We start from the raw sequence: 27373 nt of genomic DNA on the forward strand, positions 1-27373 counted from the left end.
TAGTAATGGCATAGAACTTCCCTTTAAACACAGCCCAGGTATTCTCCTGAACTCCTGGCAAGTTACAAACCACAAAGGACCCTTTCCCACTACATCCTCCTGCTGCACCCAGAGATCAAAGGGCACCAGCTGATGCATGTCACAGCCAGGCTGGCAGTGTAGAGCAGCAGAGCAGAAACTGTTCTTCTAACAGGCTGTACTCCCTCCTCACCAACTCGTGGGATAACAAGAAAGCAGGTTTAACAACTATAGATGGAACCCTTATAGAAAAAAGAGGGATAGCTCCTTAACAGATTCAGATTTTAAAAATTCACATTTAATCTGAAAACATCATGTTCAACCTCAGCCAGCAATTGTTTATATATTGCTGCCTACAGACATTCTTGAAGAGCCCACACAAAGTTTTTTTTCACTTCACAGCTTTCCAAATACGCTGTATGTTCTCCAGTTTCAATCAATTCCTTGAATATTAGCAGCAGAAACTCTTGATCATAGACTAGTCTAGGTATCCCAGCAGCAAGAGCAAGGAGTAGGTGGTCTGTTAAGACACAATATCCATTTCCGTAAAGCCTGAAGATCTGCTCAACCTATAGGTAAACACCTTAACCCAGTTACCCTGCTTGTGCAGTAAGTGGGAGAAGCACGAATCTCTTGAAACCTGCCTGCATCAGAAAAGCTTAAGAAAATCAACTGCTTAATAATATTTTCACTCCAAACACACACATTCAAAAAAACTGAATGGAAAAAAAAAAAAAGGAGTTTCTCAGCAATTAGGAAAACTAGGCCCAACTTCAGCTACCAGCTGTTTCTAAACAGGATTTAGAAATGATGAGCACTGGCTCAAATACTCTTTTCCTCCCTAAAGCAAGAATTCTTTTTTTTTAATTAAAGGAATTTTTTTTTAATTAAAGGATTTCACTTTCATTCTTCATAGTAAATGAAATTTTACTATAGCATTTCTCTTCCTATTAAAAAAAAAAAAAGAGTAATTGTTTATGTGAAATGTATCAGTTGACTTTCATCTGCACCTCTCTCCACAAAGGCTCTGTTCACTTCCTTCGGCAGGAGTGACAGTCCTGCAAGCTTTGAAAATGCCAGCAGTTGGCACCTGTACTTAGAACAACCCCATGCCTAATACAATGTCTCATCCTGTTTCTCTTTAAGCAGAAGCCTGCAATGCTTTCTCTTTTCTCTTAAGATTCTGTGTTCTGAGCTTTCACACAACCCTGCAGCATCTTCTTGGTATTTCATCACTTTAAGTTTCCAAGCTGACACATGCCAGCTTACTCCCAACCACTGCACCATCAAGTATGGTTTTGAATACCACCAACCAAGCAGTAATGCTTCATCACTTACCAGAGCTGTGTAAAAGACACATGATGAGAAAAAGGTTTTAGTGGTTACTGTGCTCAAGCAGTGCACAAAGGCTCTGATCCCAGGCTATGATTACAGTTTTGTGTAATTAAACTGAAATAACTTGGGGCTTTATTATTTTCATAAGAGCCTTCCTTTTTTCCCTGGCATGCACTCAAAAGAACACCAATCTCACTCAGCTTGCAGATTTGAGTCAACATTTCAAAACCAAGTTTCACATTGTTTCACTGAGTTTTTGTAGAGCATACTTATATTTATATCCATTCATACACATAAATTTATCTTAGACTTGCAACAATTAATCTTTACTGTGACAAAGTATTATTTATACTTGTTATGTAACATTCAAATTTTTCTATTTTCCAACAGTTCCAGAAACTCTAAAGATCATTGATTTCTTATTCTCTCCCTCACAACCACTCTTGACATCCATTATTTGGAACTTCTGGTTTACAGAAGACACTGGCTATTTCCAAAGCAAAACCAGCAACTAAAGCAAACTGCTTTCTATAAAGGTATGAAAACACATTCAGTTTATAAAGGATTTGTTATAGACTGAACCTTAACAGCTTGCAAGGACTACAATTTAACACACAATCTCCCCAATCTACTCACCTCTGGCAGATTAAGTTACAGCATGGTCTGGAAGTCACAAAACTATTCTAAAGCAGAATTTCCGTTTGCCAAGTAGAAAAACTCCCAACTGTAATAATAAATTCAAACTATTTAAAATGCATAAAACAGAGCCACTGGGTGCATCCCAGCGTAGTGGGTTCAAGAGAAAAGGCAACATACCAAAGCCACTGGGTAAGTTCTGTTGTTAGAAACAGCCTGTAAAATCGTAACTGATGTTATGTTATACCCCCACGATCTGCAACTTATATTGACAGTAGCCTCACACATCTGACCCAAAGCTCTCGCAACACTGGGGTCTCACTTTTGAGAGTCATCACCTGTGATGTTTCACCTTGAGCTGAATTCTGCACATTCCTTTTGCAAGGGAAGAGTTTCCAACACTCAGCTTCAGATCCATCAGGACCTACATATTTTGCCTAGAACTGCACATGACAGAACATGACAGTTTGAGGAAAAATAATACATCACCCATGTTATCCCTATGAACGCTAGAGCAAAATACTATCCACAGAGGTCTGTGAGATCCTGAGTGCATGCTTCAGAGAAGTCTTTCACTGCTCAACCAGATGTCACTCCCAGTTATTCAAGCAAAAGACAGAATGGCTCCAGACTAAGTCCGCTTTAAGAAGTGCTGAGACAACTAAACTGATGTCCAGCTTAAAAAGTCAAAATTATTTCTGCTATGCATACCACTTCTTCCCTGTACAGAAGATCATAGAGTCCAATAGTTTTGTAATACACATGGAAAGATAAATCTTGTATTTCCAAAGTTGTTCTACACAGAACTGGAAGCGCACCAGTAAAGAAGTTGGTCCTAAATAATCAAACCAAGACCAAAAAAATGCTGCATTCTAGGAAAATCACATAGGAGATCCATGTTACATATTCGTAAGAACTACCTTCTTAAGTTTTATATAAGCATTTCAGAAGTTCCAACACTTCTCGCATTTTCTACAAAAAAATCAATTTCCTTTCATACAGAACATTCACCAATATAAACAAAACCAACTCTACAGAGAAGTCTGATATTAATTTATAAATATTCTTCAGTGATTCAGCTTAACCAAAGCTTAAAAGCAAATCAGATGTAGAGAAGAAAATACTGTCCACCTAGGCTTGAAGAAAGCTCCAGAACAAGAGTGCTAAAAGATTCAAACAGTCGTAATTCAGAGCTTTGGAGGGTCTTTTGGGGGGGGCATTTCCCCAAAATGCCACATATAAGTGTCTGAAGCATAAACCAGCTCCTCTGTACTTATACCTCTGCAGTAGGAATGCCACCATTTAGTTGACTAAAGATCAAGTGTCGGACTCCATAAGGTGAGAATTACTGAATTACAACATTTGTTTTTATAGGCTTCCATACTGCAGTAAGCCTGAAAGCCAGAGGGTCCCCTTTCCCTTTAGGCTGGGGAGGACAGGACGAAGGGCAGCACAGTACGAGAATGGAGGCTGTGACTCAGAGCACCCCAGTATGGCAGATCATGGAACCCATGGAGTCACCCAGAAGACAGGAAAACTCTATCAACTTCATGGCATCAAACACCAGCAGCAGTATTTTTAGTAGTGCCAGGAGTTACGTTTTCTGGAGAGAAAATGTCAGCATTATTGCAGTATCCAGTTTGTGGGTCAGCCTGGTTTCACTGCTCCATGTAAGACAGAATATAAGCAAGGATTCAGCACAAGAAAACCTGCAATTTGTTCCTAATCACACTAATAAATTCTCATCAACCACATCACTCTACAGGATACCCAACATGCTATATTTCAGTGTACACCAAATATCACACATTAAGAACTTGGTTAACTCAAGCTCGAGGCTTTAATACATGTGCTTAAGGACAGATGATTTCCAATGAGCTTATTTTGTACCAGATTAATTACAGCTTCTGTCTTACATGCTGCTTACAAACAACACAAATGCCATCGATCCTGCCAGCAGTATGTACCAACTGAAATTTTCACCATCTTGGCCTTATGTTACCGAACAATTCAAGAAATATATCCAACACATCTAACAGACCATCCCAGTTAATGAATCTTTCACTTCCCAACAACCTAACACAGTCCCCTCCTTGTCCATTGCTTAGTTTAATCCCACATCTTGCAGTTATCACCCTACTTCAAGAAGGAAGTTTCTGCTGTGATCCCTGAATATGCAGACCATCAGAAGCAATGCTTTCTCTAATTACTAGCTCAATTTTCAGGGGGCAGCCTGTTACATTTCAGGTTTTGATATTATAAAGGTGATGCTGGTGCCAAGGCAGCATCAGCATCACTTTCTAAATGGATCATCAAAATAAAAATTCTCATGTGATCCTACTTTCCTGAACTCCAAAAGGCTCTTAAAAAAAACCCCAACCATAAAACTAGGTTTTATCACTAGATGAACTAAAGAGCATCTTAATTTTAAGACGAGATTACGAGAATTTCACAAGAAAGACCACAGTCCACAAAAATTATTAGTAAATACAGCCTCCTTCCAGCATACCAGCTCTTCCATGAGCCACAAAGCCTCATCCCACAGCCCAGAAGCTCTGCAGGGAATATCAACGGCTACAATTTTTTCTACCATTTTATTATTCCTGGGCATTTGGAGCAGGGATGCTTAAGACCAGCATTACTACAGGCAGATAATAAATCAGTATTCTCTACACCATGTTCTAAAGTTATCTGTCATCATACATTTTGATGGATGAATCAAAACTTTGCGGGAAAGGGGGTTAATTAACTGTTCTTAAAAATTTGACATAAGACACAAAACAAAAGGCATCTCCTAACTGATAAATGAGAATCAGAATACTGAATACTATTAAGAACACCTTTCTAACCAAACTGCTTTGGAAGCTTGATTAATCCTGGTAAGGCGTGTCCATGTTCCATCAGACAGCCTTAATTTCAAGGACAAGAACTCCCAGGGACTCCAAACCACGACCAGCCACCAGCCCAGACACACCTTTCCAAGCTCTGAACATGACTACAAGCTTTATACAAAGGGGTTATCGACTATTGTGCACCTAAGGCACTACTGAATATGCATGGAAGTTATGGCCTAGCTCTACTCACAGAGTTGTCTGTCTCCACATGAACCCTGAAGCTCCAGTATCACAAGAATTTGCAGGTTTTGTATCTGAAGTCAGCCCATGGGTACAAAAGCTGAGCATGCACTGTGGCAACCTGACCTCCAAGACACTCACAGAAACCAACTAAGAACACGAAGCTACCGTTTATGGTTAATTAAAAAAAAACAAGTTTAGGACAGTTAAAAAACCCCACTGAAATAAAGCACAAAAATTATAAATGAGATTGTGATTTCAGGCAGAAAATGCTAACATGAATTTCAGTCATTTCATCGTATTTACTGTAGCTTCCCCCCTGCCCACGATGAACAAGAGCCAAGTCCCAACTCTAGGGAAACACTACCTTCACTTTTACACTGTTCAACATTCACCTTTAACTTACGCATCACTAATATCCCCCCTTAATCACAACCACCAAGCTCAAAGAAAGGCCTGTGCATGCCTCTACTATACATATATATATATATATATATTCTTCACTTTTCTGAGAAATAAGTGAACAAACTGATAGGTCAATGTTGATTTAATTTCAAATATTAGTTTGTAATTTATTAAATTACAATTAGGTTCAAAATAGCAATTGAACTTAAACAAAACCTAAGTTACCTTTTCAAGCTCTTCATACAAAAGAAAATGTGTTTCAAAGTTTTTCACATCATTTAGTAGCAGAATAAAAAAAAAAACCAAACAGTTCCTTGAACAACTAAAAGCAGCTTGGGAGCTTTGGAGTCAATTATTCATTTGGCTTAAGTCAAAACAGTAACTGCAGTTCTAGAAGTGGTCACTCATCTCACAAAGTAAAATTTTTTCATTCCTTTCCTATTTTAATTCAGCTGCTTCCCCCACCCCGCATGATTCTCAAGTATTTTATTACTGAAACATAAAGAACTTAATTGAAAAACAGACATAAAAGTTCAACCACACTGAACTTTGTAACAACCCAAAACACACCATTTTACATTGTAAATCATCTTTGCCTTTCTCAAGTAAGGCCTCACTTTTCCTTAAAACTCTGGAGCTCTTCCCATCTTGGGCACAAACAGCTAAACATTCTGTCCTATGCCTCAGAAACTCTGCTGCCTATGGCTCAGTCCTCCACTTCTCAGTCTGAACTCCTTAACAGAGACTGAACACTACACCATATTCCTCCTCTTTGGTTCTTCTACTACACTGCAGCTTCACCTGCAAGTACCTCAACATACCACTCCTTATTTACACACACCTACAATTTTTGCAGCAACATCTTGGCGCTAATTCTGCTGATCCCTTTTGCAACCTCTACCCTGTCCAATGGCTGGAAATCTAAACCATCTTGTACCTACTGCAGAGCCTTCGTGATTTTACCCATTCCCCCAGACACAGCCATGACATTACACAGGTGACCAAGGCAGAAACTTATTAAGGCCCATCTGTCTAGACCAGTATACACTGTATGAACACCATGAGTTCAGGAGTCAACTTTAAAAAGATATGTGCCAGCAACACATTTTACCAATCTTTGCTGTTTTATCAAATGCACATTACACAAGAATTTTGCTGACTACATAGCACCAATAGACACGTAATGAAAAGTTTGCCATACTTCTTGTTTGCCTTGCACTGCTAAATGATCACCAAAAAAAACGCTGAGACACCCCAGATGGTTTCCTTTGTTCTCAGTTGCCCTGGAGTTACTACTGCACAGTGACAACTCTTGCCTAAAAAAAAACACGAGTAAGCAGAAGCAGCCTTTTAAGTTCCCATGCATTACAGAATCACACTATCTCTCACATTCTATAATTCAGGCTTTCTTCTTGGTGGATTTTAATCTTGAATCTAGCTCCTCATGAAACATGATCCTGAAAAAAATGCCCTAATATTCCTTCTGCAGTACTCACAAGAAATTGATTTGATTTATTCATTGCAAGTTCAGCCCTCCTTATGCCAGTGCTGTCTGTCAGTTATTTTCTCCTTTTGAGTATTTGCTTCTTTTTAAGAGATTCACACCCCCATAATACTTTTCTGCCACTTAATTATTACCACCTGCAGTACGAACATCTTCACTTTTCCATCCTAAACTGTTGCAGAATGATGCTTCAAAAAAGAAAAACATATTAAAAAAGCCACCACCACAAAACCCTGACATCAAGGTAGCAGAACAAAGGAAAGGATAGGGCAAGGGATTTTAAAAGCTCTTTTTTCCTCTCCCCTACCCAGACTAACAGAAGTATTTAAAGGCCACAAAACACCACACTGACCTCATGCCCCTTTCCTGTTCTCCTCCAGATCCAACTTCTGCTGCCAGGGTACCTTTCCAAAAGCACAAACCCATTGCTACAACAGATTCAAGCTATTCTGCTTGTCTCAGCACCAAGTGGGCCAAAATAACCAATCTCCCTGCATTAAGGGAGAAGAGATTCCACAACTGCAAACGTATTGAGTGCTTCTTCCGTGTCTGCTATCCACAGTATATGTACTGCAATACTTTTCAACATATACCCTTTAAAAGCCTGTTGTCATTAATTTTGACTTTGCTACAAAAGTATTCCACACCCTTTAGAAAATATGCCTCTGCAAGTTCAGAATCTGGAAAAACACTATAACCCAATACTGGTAAGCCTCAGATACTCCCACAGTACGCATCTTTATTTTCTCAAAGTCAAATTAACAGTTCCAACACATTTTTAATAAACATGACAAAACAAAGTCAGAGAGAAGTTCTCTGTGCAAAAACCCCTCTGTTGAAAAACCCCGAGTAAATTCAACAGCCATAAAAGCATGAATTGAATTACATTTACTCTAAATAGAGAGACTTGGAGTTATCACCATTAGGTGGAACCTGGAAACTGGTTACAAATTGTACCTTCTCTGTTCAGCACTGCGCTATCTGCAAAGTAAGCGAATAGCTGAGTAACTGTGACAGGCAGCAGTCAGGACCAAGCATTAGACAGGCTCAGCACCTTACCAGTCTGTTGATGACAGATTCTTCACCAACAGGGCTTTTATGTGTACCTAATGCAGTAGCAGAGGGATCTGAAGACCACAAAAGGATTAAAACATTATCTGGTTTTGTTACACATGTAAGTGACCTTGGGAGTGTGGGCTGCTCAAAAACATTCAAAACAACAGGTTCTTACCACCTTTTCAAGACTAAACAAGATTGAGAGGAAGGTTATATACTATACCACCATACCATGGCTGGTGCAAAACTCTGATACAGGGATTCCTGTCACCTTTCACACTAACAGAATTAAATGATGATACTACGGTCATATTCAGCCAAGTCACTGCACTGAAACCAGCTGATATTTCATAGAGACAGAACATTATCCGCAGGCTCATATTAGGATTTTTATTACATTGCTTTATTGTCGTTTTTCTTTAAACCAAAGCATTATTGTTTCAGAAAACTTACTCTTGTTTCTGCTTGAAGTTATTTTTACAGGCACAACTAAGGATAAATTTTAACATTAAAAGTAGCACAAGCCACCCCGCAGAAGGAAAACACTCTCCTTTCTGCTCCTGGAGAAATCAGGGTAGCCAAGTACTACCTTCTCATTCAAAGAAACAGCATGACATACTGCTTGCACTGCAAGGAAGAAATGCCATTTGCATTATCGCCTTAACAAAACTATGGTGTCAGTTACCCAAAAGGAGTGGTAAATGTCCAGATGACAAAAGGCCTTAAAAAAATCCAGGACATTTGAGCAGTATGTCATGGTGGTGTGTACATAATTTTTCAGATGTATTTGAAAAGTTTTTTTCTTTAAGAAATGCATCCAGCTTACTCAAAATGTTTTCATACGCATACAGGGGTTATCACTGACTTAAGTGACAACCACCAGTTGTCTTTAAAAACCTTAACACAGACTTGACCATAGAAAGCAACTTTGATTTACAAGGTAAGAATACAAAATAATGTGCAGGGCTCACGTTTAACAGCAAATCATTTAGATCAATTACATCTCATACATTCCATTATTAACAACTGAATTTAAATTTCAGATTAATTTAGGAATTTAACTCACTGTTTTATTCTGCTCTTTTTCATACAAGCTCAACACTGAAGTCTCTGAACCACAAACATTCCTCATTAGATGAGGATATCCCTTGGTTGTTTTTAGTAAAGCTGAAGAGTGAAAGTTTGGCCTCAGAACCTTTCAACCTCAACCCTATGCCACTTCACTGAGGTTAATACTGACGTGCCTTTAACATGAGGATGAAAACACTCTCCCACTGGCTTACTAGTTATTCAGAAACAAATGAGCTATACACCACCCTGCATACACACCTCTTAAAAGCACTCAAGTCCACTGATGAAGAGAGCTCTAAGTGCTATAAAACTCATTCCATTTATCCATGAGACCGGACCTATAACACAAGACTGGCTCTGCAGCAATGCTGGAATGTAGTGGGGTAATCCTAAGCAAGTGAATTTGTAATATTTAACTTGCCTCCCCTCCTTAGAGAAGGGGGCTTCCCCTACCTTCAGTCAATGAACTACCAGTGCCTAGTTTTACTTTAATTACCCTCTTTGCTTTTGTAGCTGGTTGCATTAGTGTTCCTCAAGAACACAGGATTTAGAAATACTGCCCTTTTATTAGAAACATTTGGCTAATAATGAAATAGCAACCATAATTTTCACTTTTAAGCTGAGCTTCCTGTTCAAACAAGCAAGGACTTCACATTCCATATCCATCCTCCTGTCAAAACAAGCAGCAATGCTTTGGTTATATCGCTGAAAACAAAAGTCTTGTAAAAAGCTTGCATTATGGAGCATCACCACAGCAAGGTAGCTAAGCAAACAGATGCTACACAGAGGTTTGAAATCTTAGTGACAGCGGTCCTGTGAATTTTATCATAAAAACCAAAGTTACCTAAAAGAAATTATTGAAGTTGTTTAGGTTCCGACTATGTTACTGTTTTCCTCTGCAAATCTGAGCGACTAGACAGCATTTCAAAGCTTCCTACTGTCACACAGAGCAATGCTACATCGACATAGTCACATTTAATGGGAAATGGTTGAAATTAAACTATTTGTTCAAAACTATGAAATAGACGGAAGTTCCACTGACCCTCAGGTGATCAGAAATCTGGGCAATACCATTCTACTGATTCTTTGGTTAACAATACTATACCTACAATATGAAGACATATAAAAGTCACCAGCGTTGCAGAAGCAGCAACTGGTCCGAAAAGCCAGGCTACGCCAACCAAGAGAGTTTTAGGCAGCATCAAGTCCTGGTTTCCCTGTGCAAGCCTTCCAAGTCCTAAATTTTCAGTTCTCAACTTTACAGGGGGTTTTATTCTCTAACCACGCACTGTAAAAGCAATCCCCACTCTAACATGAAGTTACCCTGGCTGTGATCTGTTATCAACTGAATAAGGAACTACAGTCTAGTTCACTGGTAACTCACAACAGAAGAGCACCCTAAAGTTGGGGGGAAAAAATGAAGCTGGTGTAAGAATAGTAAATACTGAGTTACAAAATTAACTTTGTGGAAATTGGACCCATTAAAAATATATTCACCATTTCCGAAAGCTTACTTTAATATATCAGGGAAGCACCTAGTAAGACCATTTGAATTTAAGGCTACAGACATGCGAGCATACAAGAGAGAAACAGTCACAAAGGAGCAAGCTTTAACTCTGCAGAAGCAGAAAAGGAACTCGGGTCAGTATTCATCAGGTTGTTTCTCTCCTAAGCTGCCATGCTATGAATACATACATAAGAAGAATAATAACAAGGGAAGCTGCACAGGAGTGAGCGTCAGCAAGTCAAAAGTCACAGCTAAACCATCCAACACCACATTCAGTCTGCAGCTATGGACAAGGAACACTTTTAGGGTTGCTCTCTTACATATGGTATTTATACCCACAAGTGAAGAGCATCCCGGTCAAGAAGCTGGAAAGCACACCCTACACAAACACCCCCCAAACATTTCATGTAGTAACAAAGCTCCAAGAAAATTACTGACAAAGTCATCTGTATAGAAAACAAGCTGCAGTATACCTACCTGATCATAAGATAGGGAAAGAGTAGTAGAGTTCAGTACGCAGCCACAAACCTTAAGCTGAATGCATACTACCAACCAACAGATTTAATTCCATGGGAAAGCCCTATCTTTCAACTACAATCACATTCTCACTGCCAAAAACAGATGGGAAAAGAACCCCTTGAAGTTACTCCTCCTGAAAAAGCATTTAACCATGAGTTTCACTTCCACCAGGACGAAGAGTCATTTGTTCTGTACACAAACTCTAGCTCTGTTTTCCCAAAACCATGAAAGAACATACAGTCACAGAACAGAAGGAAGCATCAGCAAACCTGCAAAAGGGCACACATGAGCAAACATATTTGATACCACTGCTTCCAGGCCCAAGGCACTGTTTCTGAAAAACCTTTTAAAGCAACAGAATTCAGCATCTTTTTTCTTCTTAAAGACCTGCACAATATCTACAGAAGCAAACTGACATAAAACTGATCTGTGTATGTCTCTAGCTTCAACTTAAATGTCTCCTAATATACCAGTCCAGTTTCAAAACCGCTTCCTTCCAACGAATTATCCTGTCAAAGACAGAAACTAGTCTTCCCCTTGCACTACAGTCTGTATTAAACAGGAACTGTAATCCTTTGAATCAGGGTCTAATCCATACATTTGGATAATCATGCTAAAACAACTGCTCTCAGAGTGGCCCATTGTCCTGCCAGAGGCTTTAAGTGGTCTATAATAATGTAGTAGTTTCAATTTTGCAGATCAGAAGGCCAACACTGTTCAGAGGCACACACTGCTCAACAACAAGCTGAAGACTGACAGCATTTGCTGTAAGAGCAGCAGCTTTGGAACCACCACAGCAGAACCAAGGCAGAACAAAATACAGAAACTGAAATAGTTATTTAGAGTTAATGCACCACTGGTGTGCCTAGGTAACTGGAAAAATATTTTCTACAGTCTGCAGTCTTTAGCGCACCAAAATACCCTCAGCAAAACAAGCTGGTAATTTCACACAGTACAACTTGAGGACAGCCTGAGCAATTTCACAGAACTGACCAGCAGGTACATTGTTTAGATGGTAGACCTTCAGTGTCAACTGGCACATGGCTATAGTCTTCAGTATCGTATTATCTTCCTCTACACTAACAACAAATTAAGAGCACAGACATTCAAGGAAAACATTAAATGCTATGAAAGGAACATGACTTAGAATAAAAAGAAGTATCCTTCAGTTTTCTTTAAACCTACAAACCTCCAAACCTACGAACCTTCAAACCTCTCAAATCTACGTTTAGAACATGGCAACAATTCATCAATAAAGAACTGGCTTTAATGTTGTCTGTGATATTACAGAATTAACTTGTGTTGAAAACATCTGTGACATTCACGTGTAACTGCTTGAAAACTCAGTAATTTTAAAAGCCACACTTTCATCTAACCATTGCAGTTCTTCCATATGTCACAAATTTATCATTGAATAATTATATTCATACTTTCTCTTATGAATGGGATGACAAAAATATGTACATTTAACAGAAATCACATCGTGAATGTAACACTTTACCACTTAGTTTTTTAGAAGTGGTACTTAAGACACCAACACTTGAAGAACTGCTAAAAAAACCAACTCAGCCAGTTATATAAACACGAGTACCTTCTTTCCATAACTTGAAGAAACTGGGGACATCAGTGTCACAGACTGTATTGCTCCAAAGAGGCTAAGCAGGATGTTAGTTCCTGACACTCAAAACATCAAGGCCAAAACAACTGCAAGTATGAGCAGTGTCCATTAGCTGATTCTTTCTGTTGCTACCTCTTGTTAGCAGCCAGCCTTGAAGTGTGTATGCAAGGGCGGTTACATACCTTTCCACATTGGAGATGGGACCTCAGAGGTCCTACCCCTTATTTTTAAAGCTGTTCATTAATATAGAAATACAAAGTAAGCAATTATATCAAATCTAGCCACAAAGTCTGTTAATGTAACAGTATTCCTCATAATTTAGCACAACATGCAGTTTAAGGCTGCTTCTAACATGAAAGCAAGTTGTTACAGAAAACTTCTTCCATTTCCAAGTTACACTTGGCAATGAACTGCTCTATATAAGCTTTAAAGAAGCAACCATAACTATTTGGGACAGCAGCTGTACTGCTTACGATACATACAGAAATTCCAAATATGCTACAACTTCCTATTTTTTCCAAGAGCCTACTCTCAAGAAAGAGCAGATACTTACTAATTTACTACTACTTTATGCTAAAATACATGGAGCATCAACTGCTTGGCAAATAAAAGCCCCTTCCCCACCCCAAATCCTCTACTTAAGCATTCCATCCGTGTCAATGTTCCCAAAACCAATGGCTTTTTGTATAGGTTTGCACTTTTTTTTTTTTTAGGTAAGCATTTAAACATCTTTAGACCATACAGAAAAAAAAAATCAAGAATCAGGAAATGAAAGATTTCCAAAACAAACCTGCACTTTTATAAAGTCCAAAGGAACAGGCACACAAGCATGTTCTGCAGCATATGCCGTGTCTAACACAAACACTAATAACCCTGTATCCATTACCAAGAGGATCAAGAGGTGAAATCAAAAGACAGTAACATAGAACTGTGTATCTAATTCCAGACACCTGTAGTAGAAATTACATTTCACAACAAGGCAAGCATTGTTGCGATTCATTTGATCTTGAAAAAACAGTTATCACCAGTGTCCACAAGTCAACACACACTAATATCTTAAATCAATTCTGTGAACAATGAAGCCAAGTTTTCCTTTTCATTAATTTTATTCTAATGTGAAACATGAAGAAACAAGCACCCAAATAACTCCAATATAGTATGAAACTTTAATAAAAGCTGTTTAAAAAACAAAGAGTAAAATTTTAAAAATAAACTGAAAGGCTTGACTCCTAATCACACATCTTTCTGACATCAGCAAGAGTACTTTCAGACTTTCAAAGAAAGAAAAAAACAACAAAAAAACAACCAAAAAAACAAAGATCTGCTGTTGAAACATCACTCCCAAAGACTGTTGAAACGCATAACATGAAGCTTCAGAGACAGACAGTTTTATTAACAGGAGGCTTAATTTTAAACAGTATATACAAATCACATTACTTTTCCAAAGTTGGGACCACCTAGTAATCTGTCAAAACAAAATTACGCTAATGAATTACAGAAGCATCTGTATAATGCGACCGCCTCTTTATTGAAGTACACCTTTATACAATCCTTCCACATATTCCTGTACTGTGAAATCCTCTCAGGATGCAGCGCTGCACAGGTTTTCAAATCTCTCCTACACACCACATGAATAAAACTGTTGCCACTTGCACCTCTCAATTTTGCCTGACCATACACTTCAGTGTTCCATGATATGCAACACCAAAAGGCACTGTTTTTCTCTGTCCAAAAAACAAAACATTTCAAAGTTTACTATGTTTAAGTACAATGATTTGCAGGGAATAGCAAGATTTTTCAGGCAATGCCCAAGACTTCAAATTTATCATAAACCAAGCAAGGATGAACAAAAAAAAAAAACAACAACAAAAAAAAACAAACAAACAAAAAAAAAAACCCACAAACAGAAAGTCTACTTTTCACTTGTGTCATTACTTCCTTTCCAATTCTCTGGTTTTTTTTCATGGAAGGTTTTACTGCACAGCAAAGAAAATGGCAACTCTTTACAGACTTTGAATACAACAGCACAACTTTATTGGAAAAATATATTGTAAACTCAGTATTTTCAAGTTTTGGAGAAAAATAAACTCAATCTCTGGATTCACTCATAGCAGTAATTCACGACAGAGTTGCTGAAGTTAAAAGTTTCTTTCATATATAAACTAATTTAAAACTTTAGCTGGACTCCAATCTCCTACTAATCACCACTTTGATTCTCTTAGCAGAGACTATGTAAGGAGTTCAAGAGACACATGAGAAATACAACATCAATATCCAACTAGTGTCAGAGATCCTATGCCAACTGATTCACATAATCCTAACAAATCAAGCTACTTAAACAATAATGAGTATTTTCAAGTTGTTACTTCTACTGCAAATGTTTTATAAGTGTACTGTAAAACTCATAATGTTTGAGGTTAGCTATACTTGTGGCAAAAGTCTTATTCTGCACAGTTATAATTGCAATATATAAATAACTAAAGGTTATTCCACAAAGAACAGCTTGAATTTTACAGAACGATTCTGCTCATACTTATAGGAATTAGTTTGGTAGACACATCAGCAATGGGCATAATTCAACTGTTCATACAGTGAGAATCTTGGAAAAAATAGATACATACACAAAACAATTAATGTGTGTACACTGAGAATTCGTTCAGTTGCAGAGTAAAATCAGGACTTTAAACAAAGCTTTGACCTGTAAACAAAGCAAATTCAGCCAGCTTTTAACCAAATCTAGAAATAGCTATCTATTTTACAATGGCTTACAAGAGCACCCACTGAAGAGCTTCACTGACTTCATCTTTTCCCTTATCCAAAACTACGTAAAACCAATCTAGATTCCTTGATAAGCACGGTGTCCAGTCTAGTTTACCAAACTTCTACTATGAATAAGAATCTGTCTAGCTTCTCCACATATTTGTACGGGAAAATCCACTGCACATCTATCCTCACACTGTTTCTTATGTAAAGGCTAACCCAATGCTCCGTGTCTCATCAAAACCAATCTGTTTTACAATTTAAACAATCCACAGGTTCTATCCTGGAAATACTATAAAAACCAATCCAGATGCATTTATCACACCACTATGAATACCTATTCTACAACTACTTCACATTAACAACTACCCTAAAACAAGTTTTACTTTTCTGGAGCCTATAGGCCTATCATTTAAATCAACAACAGCTGCCATAGCTTCATCACGAGACTCAAATGCAACCATTGCTTCTCCAGTGGGCATGCCTTTTTCATTGTATTTTAAGCACACCGAACCAGGGATCACTTGGTAACCATAAAAGAAATCCAAAATTTCATCCACTGAAACAGTAAAGGGCATATTTTGCACTTTGATGACAGTTGGTCCTGGCTTCCCAGACCCTGTACCAAAACCTGGGGGTCCACTAATATGTATATTTCCTGGTCCAGGTCCAAACCCTGGAGGTCCACTTAAGTGTCCAAGACCACTAGCAATTCCTGGAGGACCAGCCCCAAAGGCAGGGGGTCCACTTAAATTGCCAGGACCATTACCAAAAGCCTGAGGAGCCCCCGCAAAACCTGCCGGTCCACTCAAATTACCAGGACCACCTGCAAAACCTGGGACTTCAATACCTGTACCAGGTAAACCACTAGTTGCGACTGTAGGTATTCCTGGTCTAGAATCAGGAAAGCCACTTATTCCAGGTGGTGGTAGAGGGGGACCAAATGTGCCAGACCCACTGAAGTTACCAGGGAAATTAAACGGAGGACCATTGCTTGTATCTTTAGAATTTCCCCCCAAGAAGGCATGCTCATCCCCACCAGCACCCTGTGCTCCTGGCACAGTCGCATTTCCTTGTATCGGTATTTTCAGTATCTTTTTCCCTTGAGATGGTGGGTTTCTCTCAATATCTCTCATTTCTTCTACAGTTATCAAACGCAAAACAACATCTCTTCCATTCAGTTTTTTACGGTGCAAACGCTCTGCCTTACGAGCATCATCTTCAGCTTTAAACTGAACCAGCGCTTGTCCTAAACCTTGCCCGTTATTATCAACAAGAATCTGTACAGAGTTTTCTTCTACTGCCAGTCCCTCTAGAAACTGAAGGATTTCCATTTTTGTTATGTTGTATGGAATATTAGATATATGTGCACACAGTTTTGGTGAGCCTGGCTCTCCCTCAGCATTCATGAGGATTTCTCTCTGGTCATAGTTGAAGTTCTGCAGTCTTTTACGAATCATGTCTATCTTTTCTAACATTGCTTTTTTAGTAATTGGATGAACTTGAATAAAGCGATTCCCTATGTACTGCTTATGATGACACAAAGCTGCTTTATAATCAGCTTCATTCCTGAACTCAACAAAACCCTCTCCAATTGCCTTCCCATTAGGTCCATAAGCTATGTAAATGCTGTCCTCAACTATGTCCAGCTTTTTAAAAAAGTCTATCACATGTTTGTTCTCTGATTCAAAGGGGAGACCTTTCAGATAAACACAGAAGCCCTGCTCATGGGGAGATCTTGACCGTGACCTTTTCTGTCCACTAGGAGATTTGGACCTAGAATGAGCCTGGGGAGGAGGAGGGTGAGATGGCCCAGAGGGACCCATGGTTTGCTTGAAAGTTATGTGGCCTCCAGCAGCCACCCACTGTCTCTCTGTTGCAGGACTAACTTCAACATAGCGCTGAATCATCAGCATTCTGTTTCGTTTCAGTGCTTCAAATGTATCTTGAGGAGAAAAAAACTTAACTAGTCCATTTCCATTATTTCGACCTACATGATCCTTCAGCATATGGACTGCATCCACACGGAGCCCAAGGAAAAAGTCTTTCACATCAGATTCTGTTGCAGAAAAGGGCATTCCATGAACGCTGACATACAAATCATCTGGATTGATTGGAATCGGCTTGACACTACTTTGAGAATTCATCTGGATAGGATTTACAGGATTCATGGGACCAATAAACAATGGATTCAAGCCGCTGTTCATATTCACTGCTGCTCCAGACCCATTCATTCCAGTGGGTAAAGGTGCTACAGGTGGAGGATTCATAGGAGGCATTCCTGATATGGGAGGCATAGGTGTCATTGGAGGTACAGGGGGCACAGGGGGTATCGGAGGAACTGGAGGAACAGGAGGTAGTGTGGGTACAGGAGGAGGAACAGGTATTGGTGGAATAGAAGGCATTGGCGGCAAAGTTGGCATAGCTGGGATCGGAGGGATTGGTGGAGGAGGTACTGTGTTCATAGGGGATGCTGTGCTAGGTATAGTTGAGCTAAATGTTGGGCTACCAAAGGTACTCCCAAGATTTGGAGGTGCAGTCCCCATACTGGCAGTAGAAAACGTGGATATGCTTTTATTGCTTTCATGCACAGTAGTAGAAGCAGTTACTACACTAGAAGGATTACTGAAGTTAGGTACAGTAGTAGGTAAGTTAACCCTTCCACTCATTCCAGAACTAGGTGGTGGTCCTGACCTGCTAGCATTTGCTGGTGGCATATCTAGATTGGCAGTTTCAAAACGCCTACGACTGAGTTCTATCATGTTCTGCATTTCAGTTTTACTACTCAGCAATAGCGTTACTTTTGACCCTTTAATTGTACCACCTGTGCGCATCATACCAAGCCTTGCATCTTCATCAGTGGCAAAAACGATGAAAGCCTCACCCAGTTCACCCCCTACAATATGCACGCCCCCATCAGGAATGGTCAATCCAGAGAAGAAGTGGCGAATGTCCATGGTCCCCGCCACAATCGGGAGACCTTGCAAGCGGATGACCACAGCCATGCTGCGCTGAAACAACACACACCTGCAGATGAGAAAAGGCAACGGCTATGTCAGACTACTGTTTATGACACCATGCAATTACCTACAGACACCATCTACTATATTTGTTTATATATACCTAACAACATCCTGCAAACATTAAGCATGCTTATATTCCAAGTTCCTTATTCATGTTTACTTCATACAGATTGAAGTATTAAACATTTACCAACACAATCAGTATACATTTTGCACTAGAAATTCCAAAGTAACTGTTAAACTAAGACCCACAAACATCAGTAAAAAAACCAGACAATCTGAGGAACATCAAAAATCAGAACTATTATATCAGTAGTTGAATATTTAATGGAACATAAGCAAAATGAGTAGTTTAGCCAAACTGAATTTACCATATGCTGATATGGTATCCACTGTACCTGGCAAAGTGACTGCAAAAAATTCTGCACACCTATGGGAAATAAACAGTTGTCTTTCATTTGGGGAGGGATTTTATCTCCTGCCAGGTGAAGACAACTAGGAACGTAACAGTGGATTGGTTACAAACAAAACCCCATTATGGACAGCTAGCAACAATGAGACTCACATGACATCCTGAAAGGGACCATCTAGATTACACTGATCTTGTCTTTTTCTCAAGGCAAAGGGAAAAGGCCTAAGGTGACCATGAAGCTAGCTAACAGTTATAAACAAGCCCCAGACATTTTGTGACCATACAGGCTTCACCTAAACTATATCCTAGCTAGATACTTGGCCTTTACAACTTTCAAGAACAATGTGTAGTTTCTAGTAGTTGCAGGTGTTCTAAGATTACACCTTCTGTCACAAGCACAAGTAAATGACTTTTACCTCTGCAGCTGAGGTTAATGGACACAACATCAACTGTTAACAGCTAGATCTTGACAGTTATCTTGTACACATTCTACAAAACAGCCTGAGGTTTTCTCAGAAGTTCAAGATAAACAGAAAACTAGGTAATCCTCTCTTATTCTTGACAAACCTTCAGTAAAGATTAAAAGCATCATATTAATACTAGCACAATTCAGCAGTTCAGAAGTCTCTCACACTAAACCATGAACAGCAGTACCTCATTTCACCTGCGCCACTCAATCTCTGAAACTTTTTGACTTCCTAAGCACAAGCCAGTTCAGTATCTGTATGGAAGACCTCCAAGGCTCCAAGTAGTCACATACAAATGGTGTTAACTAAACATTTGAAATGAAGAATGAACCAGATCACATTATTGTTCAGGTTGGAAAAGACCTTTAGGATTGAGTCCAACCAGATGATACAATGCATCACCAGACAGCAGTGCACTGAAGACTTCTGGCCACACACCAAAGCTGTGACCAACTACAATCAGTAACTAACTCCCAATATTTCACATTCAGCCAAGTATTGTATCCCAGCATATAGTCATGTCTTTAAGCCAGCTGTGTTTGCCTATGTCTCCCAATCACCCTAGAGTAGACATGTCTTGAAAACATCCTTAACGACCAGGTAAAGCCACTATCCAACCACATAACTATGCCAGGTAAGGCTGAATTCAGTACTTAAAACAGGAATAACAATTCTTCTACAGAGGGAGGAAAAAAGCAGCAATTCTTTTGTCTGCATGACAGAACTTCAGATTACTCAAATGGGTACTTAAGTATTGTATTGCCCAATAAACCACAGCTAACCCCTTCCATACACTAATGAACTCAGGCAACAAACTGGGGTATTAGAGGGCATTGGCCCAGATCTAGCTGACACCCGAAAAATGCAGAGGACTTTTCTCCCTCAGGGAAACAGCAGACAAGCCCATTGGCAAAAAGACAGCTCTGCTGCTCTAGCTGCTGTGAATGAACATCTGATTCCTGACTAGACCATCCTGAAAGAGAGACTGGAACTTGCAAAACAAACATGAGAAGGTCTGAACAAAAATTAAAATTCAGCTGTACATACCACTAAGAAAACCCCTACTCCACCAAGGGACAGCAGCAACAGAAAGGGGGGTATATACTAAACCTCAGGGATCATTTTTTTAAAAAGCAACTTTCCCATCTCCATGGCAAGGTAACAAAAGCAACATCCTTGCATTTCTCTTGCAGTGACACACTTAACTTGAAAATAAGAGTTCATTGCCCAGTCATATTCCAACAGCAAAATATCTCGCCCATGTGAAAAAAAACAGGTCAAACTAAGAACTATGCTATGTACACATCTAAGTAAGTATGTAAGACTTTTTGCACCATTTCTAAAAACAGCAGTATTTCTCAATGATTCTGATTTTAAATTTGCCTAACTTTGACAGCAATCTCTGAAACTAAAGTTAAAATGAAAATTCTGCCTACTTTAATGAAGCCATACCAAATGGTACTGTAAAACTGAAGTTTACTACATTATGCTACAGGACTGCTTCTGAATTAGATTATCCTCAGGCAAGCAAGTGGTATAAAAGCATCCCTGGTTTTCTACCTACACTTTGAAAACTACAATACTACTAATAGCAAATCTTGCTGGGAAGCTTACATTTTCGCTATTATTTATACAAAGAAATGAGTTTCAGAAATTTTCATGCATCAGGAGTTAAGACATTTAAAGTGTTTTGTGCTAAATGGGAGATTACTTTTAGTTATTTCTTTACTTATGCAAAAAGGGTGACAATCTAATAGAGCCATTAGTTGAGGAAAGGCAAGATAAGTCAGCAGGTAAGGTCACAAAGAATTCCTAAGACTTCAAGCATTTGAACATCTACTTAACTTCTAGGATACTGCAAGCATTTCAATCTTGCACTAAATTCAAACTTAATTATAAACACTAAAGGTATCTTTAAGTTTTATTACTAAGTATTCTATTCAGATCCACTAAATCACTACTGTCAAAAAAAACCAAGCAGCTGCTTCGACCTACAGCTGCTAGAAAAGCTAGCTGCAATGAACTTCTGTGTAGTTAACTCCATGCATGATATTAAGCAAGTGCCTGCTATTAGGCAAAAACTAACAGTAATATGAATAAAAAGAACGTGAAGGACTTTACTCATCAAATATTTTTGGCAAAAGAGTATTTTGTCAACTCAGCACATAACTGCCACAATTTTTTCAGGATTTCAGTGCTTACCTGAAGTATTAGTTTAACTTCTGTGATTTAAAGAAAAATCACAAGGACCAAAAGGGCCAATTTTTTCATTTCTGAACACTCACAAGTCTGATTTTTTCCAAAATGCCAATACCCACTATAGGACACAATAACCCACTCACTCAATTTTTCCAACTAATAAAAAAGCAAAGCTTGCCGAAATATTTTATTGTTCATTTGTCAAGATCAATATACATGCAGAGGCAACATCAGCTTCAGACACAGGATGAGCTATACGCCTGTTACGTGTGCACTGAAGGTTTTTTGTTGAGCTCTTAGCAGTGTTCTCAGGCTGCCTGCTTTTCCCCCTGTACAAAAAGTTACTTCAAGGCAAAAGCAAGTTTTGGTGTCATTTTGCATGTCTGGTATATTTTTTGAAAGCTCATACGCACAAAATCCTATAGTTGTGCTAAAGACAATCCATCCCCATTAGCAAGATGAGATGAAAAATGGAAAGGGCTGCCAACAATAAATCTGACTCAACTCATCTGATTAACCTTAACAGCATCTTTGTCTTGACTGAAATGTCCTTAAAAACATTGATGTTACATTTGAGAAAGGTATACAAAATTATTTCTTGCACGTACGTGCTAGTCAATAAAATAAGAATAATTTCCATCATATGAATAAATTAATAAACACACCAGACTAGCCTTTTAAAATACTTGCATTTTTCGAGTTGAGGTAATTTTGGAAGATTCAGCCTAGTCCCTGGAGAGTTGTTAAAAGTATAATACCCACACAATACACGCACACACAACGTATCTGGCAATTCTTGGACGAAGACTGGGAACTGGAATAACACCAGCATTGTAGGAGGAATTTTAAGTATCCAGGCTGAGACTGTCTAGCAAAAGCTGAAAATGCAGACCACAATTTTGCCTTTTTTTTAAAATCACTTTTAAGAAGGCTAAAAATCAACCTGGTAGATTAAGACAGCCATCTCTGAGCTAATTTGAAACTCTGATCCCTTTAAATGCTGCAAAATCTAATAAGAATCAACTGCTGCACATTTCTAAACTCCCAACAGTTAGAAACATGCAGACCTGGGGCCTGCCGCAAAGTAGCAACATTTTCCAACAGTGCAAAATAATCAGGAGAGTGTCCCAGACTACCACATGTTGATGAAGCAACAAAACATTAGTTTGGCTGAAAACTGTTTATAGGAACAACACTGCCAGAACCTCTATCAGCGCAGTGGGAATTAAAAGAGACTAGCTACATATTCCTTGCCCCAAGTGTTCTGATACCAATTCACAGATTCCAAAAGCTTCAAATATTTCTTAAGATATACTCAATATGCATATAAAGAAGTCTTCAATTCAAAGGCTCTTACCTGCAAAGACAGATGTTTTTTTCTTAACAAGTAGCAGAAGCCAAGCCAATCCTGTGGGCAACCAATTAAAACCAACTTTTAGACTGCAATAAAGAATAAATGGAGGCAAAAATCAATGCAGGCAACACAACAGCAGTAACAGTCCACAAAGAACTGTATATATAGAAAGTTCAAACCTGAGACCACCACAAGGCACTGCAACATAGAGCAACCACAAGAGTGCATCTTCTAATACCTTATCCCTGTGTGACTTGTTGGCAACTGCACTGCACAGGTTTTGTATAGTTTCAAGACATGAATATGCCTTCCACAAAGAAGGTAAGAACCACCAGAAAACATTCAAAGGATCTTTCAAATTTTCCCATCACCAATAGGCAAACAAATCACTCTTTCAAAGGCAAAAAAAGGTAATTAAATACTTCAAATCCCTGAATTTTAACAAACCCTTGCTCCACCATGATTATGTTCCTTCCTCCAAATGCAGATCTTCTTACTTGCATAAAGCAACGTAAGCCAAACTTCAGAAAACCTCCCTATAGCTGCGTATGAGTAGTTTTTCAGGAGTCACAAAAACTGGTGAAACTAAGTGACATTTCACAGCCACCTCCAGGCAGTCACCTCTACAGAGCACACAGTAAGAACTACCCACCAAGAAATGCCCATTTTTTTCATCCCTCTATAAAAAAAATTGTCTGCCTGGGATTACAACTCAACAGAACAGCCAAAATTTTAAGCAGCAACATATGCATTTAGTATTTAAAGAAGGGATGGAAAACTCTTATTCTTTCACTGCTTAGTAAACCACCTCAGACTAAAATTGTGATTCTTTGGAAAACTACCTAGGAATGAATCACACCAAGAACTGTTAACTGCCTCCTTCTCACACAACCCAAACAAGCCATTTTCAGTTATAAACATCATCACCAAAGTGAACTCAGAGAAAGAAGTACTACTAAACAATCCACAAACTCCTTAAGAGAGAGAATTACACCAGATATTCACAGATCTTCCAGGACATTAAGAACAGAGTTACAAGTGAGAAAGATACAACTACACTCTTCAGATTTACATTACAATGGCAAATTCATTTAAAAAAAAAAAAGACGACCTTGGGGCTTTTTATTAGAACTTTAAGAGAAACAAGCAATCCTGTATTAGAAGGAAACAACTATATACTTTCATATATAGTAGTGTCAAACAATAGTTTACAATGCAGGAAAGCATGTAATCACCTGAAAAACAGTTTCATGCAAACACACACCTGCTTCAAAAAGCACACAAACCTGTCATGCACAAGGAACTTTCCATTTAAAAGAAAAACCCAAATAATTTTATACATTTCCAGTACAGCAACCACAGTGTTGCACATGTTCCTCTTCACGACTCTGAAAACAAGCTGAAGATTTGCAGTGGACTAAGACAACATGCTATAATGTGAAACAACATAAACAAAACCAAGCACCATTCTTCAGAAAAGGTGCAAAGCTGCACTCTGCTACATTTAATCTTTCCACCAAACACCATCTACTTTTGTTTGCAAGTCTCTATTCTCTCAACTTTAAAAGAAAGCCATCCATCACTCTCGTAGATGAAGACATCCCTTCCAATCAACCGATGCGCAAGAGCGTATTAACTAGGCAAACATCGACTTGAGCACAGGTACTCCCACACAACGCCGACGCCACTCCTCTGGGACTTCATAGGAGAGAATCTCCGCAGCACCCTATCAGCTATACAGAAAGCAGCACCATTCCCTGGAGACAAAACAACTGAGGAAATTACAAAGAGTCCACCCAGGAAACAACCTGCCGACTTTTCTGCTTAACCCCAGCAGATCGAGATGGGTAAGAAAATTACTAAGGAGTAAATTTGAGTAAAACCAAGGCCAAGAGTTTTTTCAAAAGAAAGCTCACACAGACTCCTGGTAGTACTGGGACCCCCTCCAACACTAGTTTGGGGGGGTGCGTGTTGGTTTTGTTTTACAGAGCTGATTTTTATTAGTAGAGCACTGCGTTACGTTACGTTACTGCACGGCAACTTCACTGGCTTTTACAGGGTAACCCCAAAGAGCTGTGGCAGCGCCACAGACCCCAGGGACCTTCTTCCCCACGAAGTGCAGAGCGTTTGCCTCGCTCGCCTAGCCTCCCGGGGCCGGGCGAGCAGCCACCACCGGCGCCCCGCCGAGCGCCCCCCGGGACCGGCCCCGCACCGCTTCCTCCCGGCCGAAGGGCGAGGCGCCGACAACGGGACCGCGCCGCCGCTCGGGGCCCGCCAGGTGCCGCTCCCGGCCTGCGCCACCCCCACACCGCCGTCGCGCCCGCCCAACCCCGGCCGCCGCCAGCAGAGCCCCCGCGCTGCGGCCCGGGCTCCGGCCCCGGCGCCGCCGCAAGGTCACTCGGCCGCCCCCGCCGGCCGGGCCCTCGGCGCCTGCGCCCGGCCCGCACATACTCACCTGCCCGCGCCGGCCGCGCAGCTCCGCGGGCCGCCGGGCGCGGGCGGAGGCGCGGCGAGAGGGAGGGAAGGAGCGGGCGGCCGGCCGACGGCGCGGACCGGCGCACGGCCCCAGCTCCCCGGCCTCGGCGCCCCGGGCCGGCAGCGCGGGAGGCGCCGCCCTGCCCGGCCCTTTGTGCGCGGGGACGCGTGCCAGTCGCGCCGCGCCCGCCCGGCCTCCCTCCCCTCGCCTCGCCGCGCCACGCCGCGGGCCCGCAGCGCGGGGCAGGTTAGGCGGCCCGGCCCGCCCGGGCGCCGCCGCGCTCTTACCGAGGGATCTGTACGAGAAAAAGGGCTAGAACGGAGCCGAATGGCCCCAGGCCCCCCTACGCACCGAGCCCGACGCCAGCGACCGCGCAGGGCCACAAAATGGCCGCCTCGATGCGGCGCCGCCAGGGAGGGGCGGGGCGGCTCGAGGAGGGCGGAGCCCGCGGCTCGCGCAGGGCTCCTGCCGCTCGCGCTGCCTGGGACGCGGCCGGCGCGGGGAGCCCGCGCGCCCGCTCCGCGCCCCGGAAGGCAACGGCACAGCCGGGGGCTGAGGGGAGAGGGGCGGGGGCTCGGCCAGCAGCGGGGCTTTAGCACAGTTGCTTCTGGTACAGCAGCGACACGTTGACGGTTTGAGGCACTTTCTGGAAATTAGTGGTGAGGAAACCTGGACTCCAAAGGAGGCGTTGATCTTCCAGCGAACAAAAAGCCCTGAGAGAGGTTGTGTCGCCTTCTTCACATAGGACCAGGTTGCAGAATTAAAATGAAAGATTACCTTGGGCCAGTGCCCTCTTTGAGTGTAACTGCCCTGCGCTGTGTCTGTCCTTCGTTCGCTTGACCAAGTACATGTGCAGCACAAATGACTGTCCCACACTGAAGCATGGCGATGCACAGCTAGGGAGATGCCCCATCACCACATTTCAGTGGATGCGGGTGCTGCAGCAGCACCCAATTCCAATGAAAAAAAGAGCCTGCATAGTCTGCTGCAAGAAATGAATGAAAATAAATCATCACCTAACATGGCAAAATGCTTTTCCAGCAAATCTGGGCGTTCAGCAATTCAGTTTACTTAGTTGTTTTTCACCACTGAACAGAAACTAGGGCTGAGCTGTGTGATGGGTGTGCTGTCTGGAGGCAATGGGATCAGGTCAGGCCTGGGGCTGCTGGGCCCCACAGTAGCCCCCACTCCATGATTTGTTTCCCTGTATATTCCCTGTTTCTACTCTCAAATTCTCCTTTACCACCCACATCCCCTCCCCAAAAAAACAGCCCACGCTTGTTCATCTTCTTCCTATAATCCCTGGGTTTACAGATTTTGTACTCTATTTGGTATTTATGGTAAAGGTGCCCTGAAAATGTATCAGTTCCATCGAGCTAACACATCCTTTCTGTGTTGCAACGTGTGCCACCTGCTTACACATCACACCAATGGCTATAAGTAATATCCAGTAATTTGTAGTTTTATCGCACTGGGCAGGGTCAGCTGTCAGCATGCACCCCTCAACATAACTGAGAGAAGCAGGTGACTGAAGTCACCAGCAGTATCCACAGCCAGGCTTGGCCAAGATACACAACTGGGAGCAGGAGCACCTGCAGCTCAGAGCCTCACTCTGCAGCACTTCCCAAGCTGTAATAGCCACCCTGCAGTGGGAAGAAGATATAAGATAACAGAAAAGCAGCACTGGAGTATCCCAGGTCAGAAAAAAAACTAAGACTTTTCAGCTTTTGAGAACGTGATGAGTCACCACGTTGCTTTTTATCGCTGAAATAAAGTCTGGTGGAGAGACTTGTGACGTTTACTGTGTGGACCAGCAAAAAAGCCAGGACAAAACCACATAATCTTCAGCAGGCCTCTAGCCAGCGTCTGTACTGACTCCACAAAGGTGCACTGGAAAGCAAATCCTGATGCTCTGGACAGCTGCTGCAGATCATCATGT

At 40.9% G+C, this 27373-nt stretch overlaps 2 protein-coding genes across 3 annotated transcripts in view; both read right to left on the reverse strand.

The window, feature by feature from the left end:
• The window catches only part of CPNE1 (copine 1), a 44086-nt gene extending 18306 nt beyond the window's left edge, over nucleotides 1-25780 (reverse strand). Inside the window, 2 exon segments of the mRNA XM_055722541.1 lie at nucleotides 22962-23044; nucleotides 25722-25780. The gene's annotated coding sequence lies outside the window, so the exon portion shown is untranslated.
• RBM12 (RNA binding motif protein 12) lies at nucleotides 13891-25811 on the reverse strand. 2 transcript variants are annotated; one of them, XM_055722091.1, is made up of 3 exons: nucleotides 25722-25811; nucleotides 22962-23012; nucleotides 13891-18530 (listed from the first exon to the last, which is right to left on the reverse strand). In XM_055722091.1, the coding sequence occupies exon 3, from the start codon at nucleotides 18506-18508 to the stop codon at nucleotides 15869-15871; it is 2640 nt and encodes an 879-aa protein (XP_055578066.1). In that variant the 5' UTR covers nucleotides 18509-18530; nucleotides 22962-23012; nucleotides 25722-25811; the 3' UTR covers nucleotides 13891-15868. The 2 variants fall into 2 exon arrangements, with proteins under 2 accessions (XP_055578066.1, XP_055578065.1); XM_055722090.1 differs by having other exon boundaries at nucleotides 22962-23044; nucleotides 25722-25776.
• Nucleotides 25812-27373: the final 1562 nt, after the last annotated feature.

Source organism: Falco cherrug, chromosome 10, assembly GCF_023634085.1.
Source record: "Falco cherrug isolate bFalChe1 chromosome 10, bFalChe1.pri, whole genome shotgun sequence".
Taxonomy (NCBI): domain Eukaryota; kingdom Metazoa; phylum Chordata; class Aves; order Falconiformes; family Falconidae; genus Falco; species Falco cherrug.

Coding starts and splice junctions, on each gene's coding strand:
- RBM12 (XM_055722091.1), bottom strand. CDS start 18,508: ATGGCTGTGGTCATCCGCTTGCAAGGTCTCCCGATTGTGGCGGGGACC.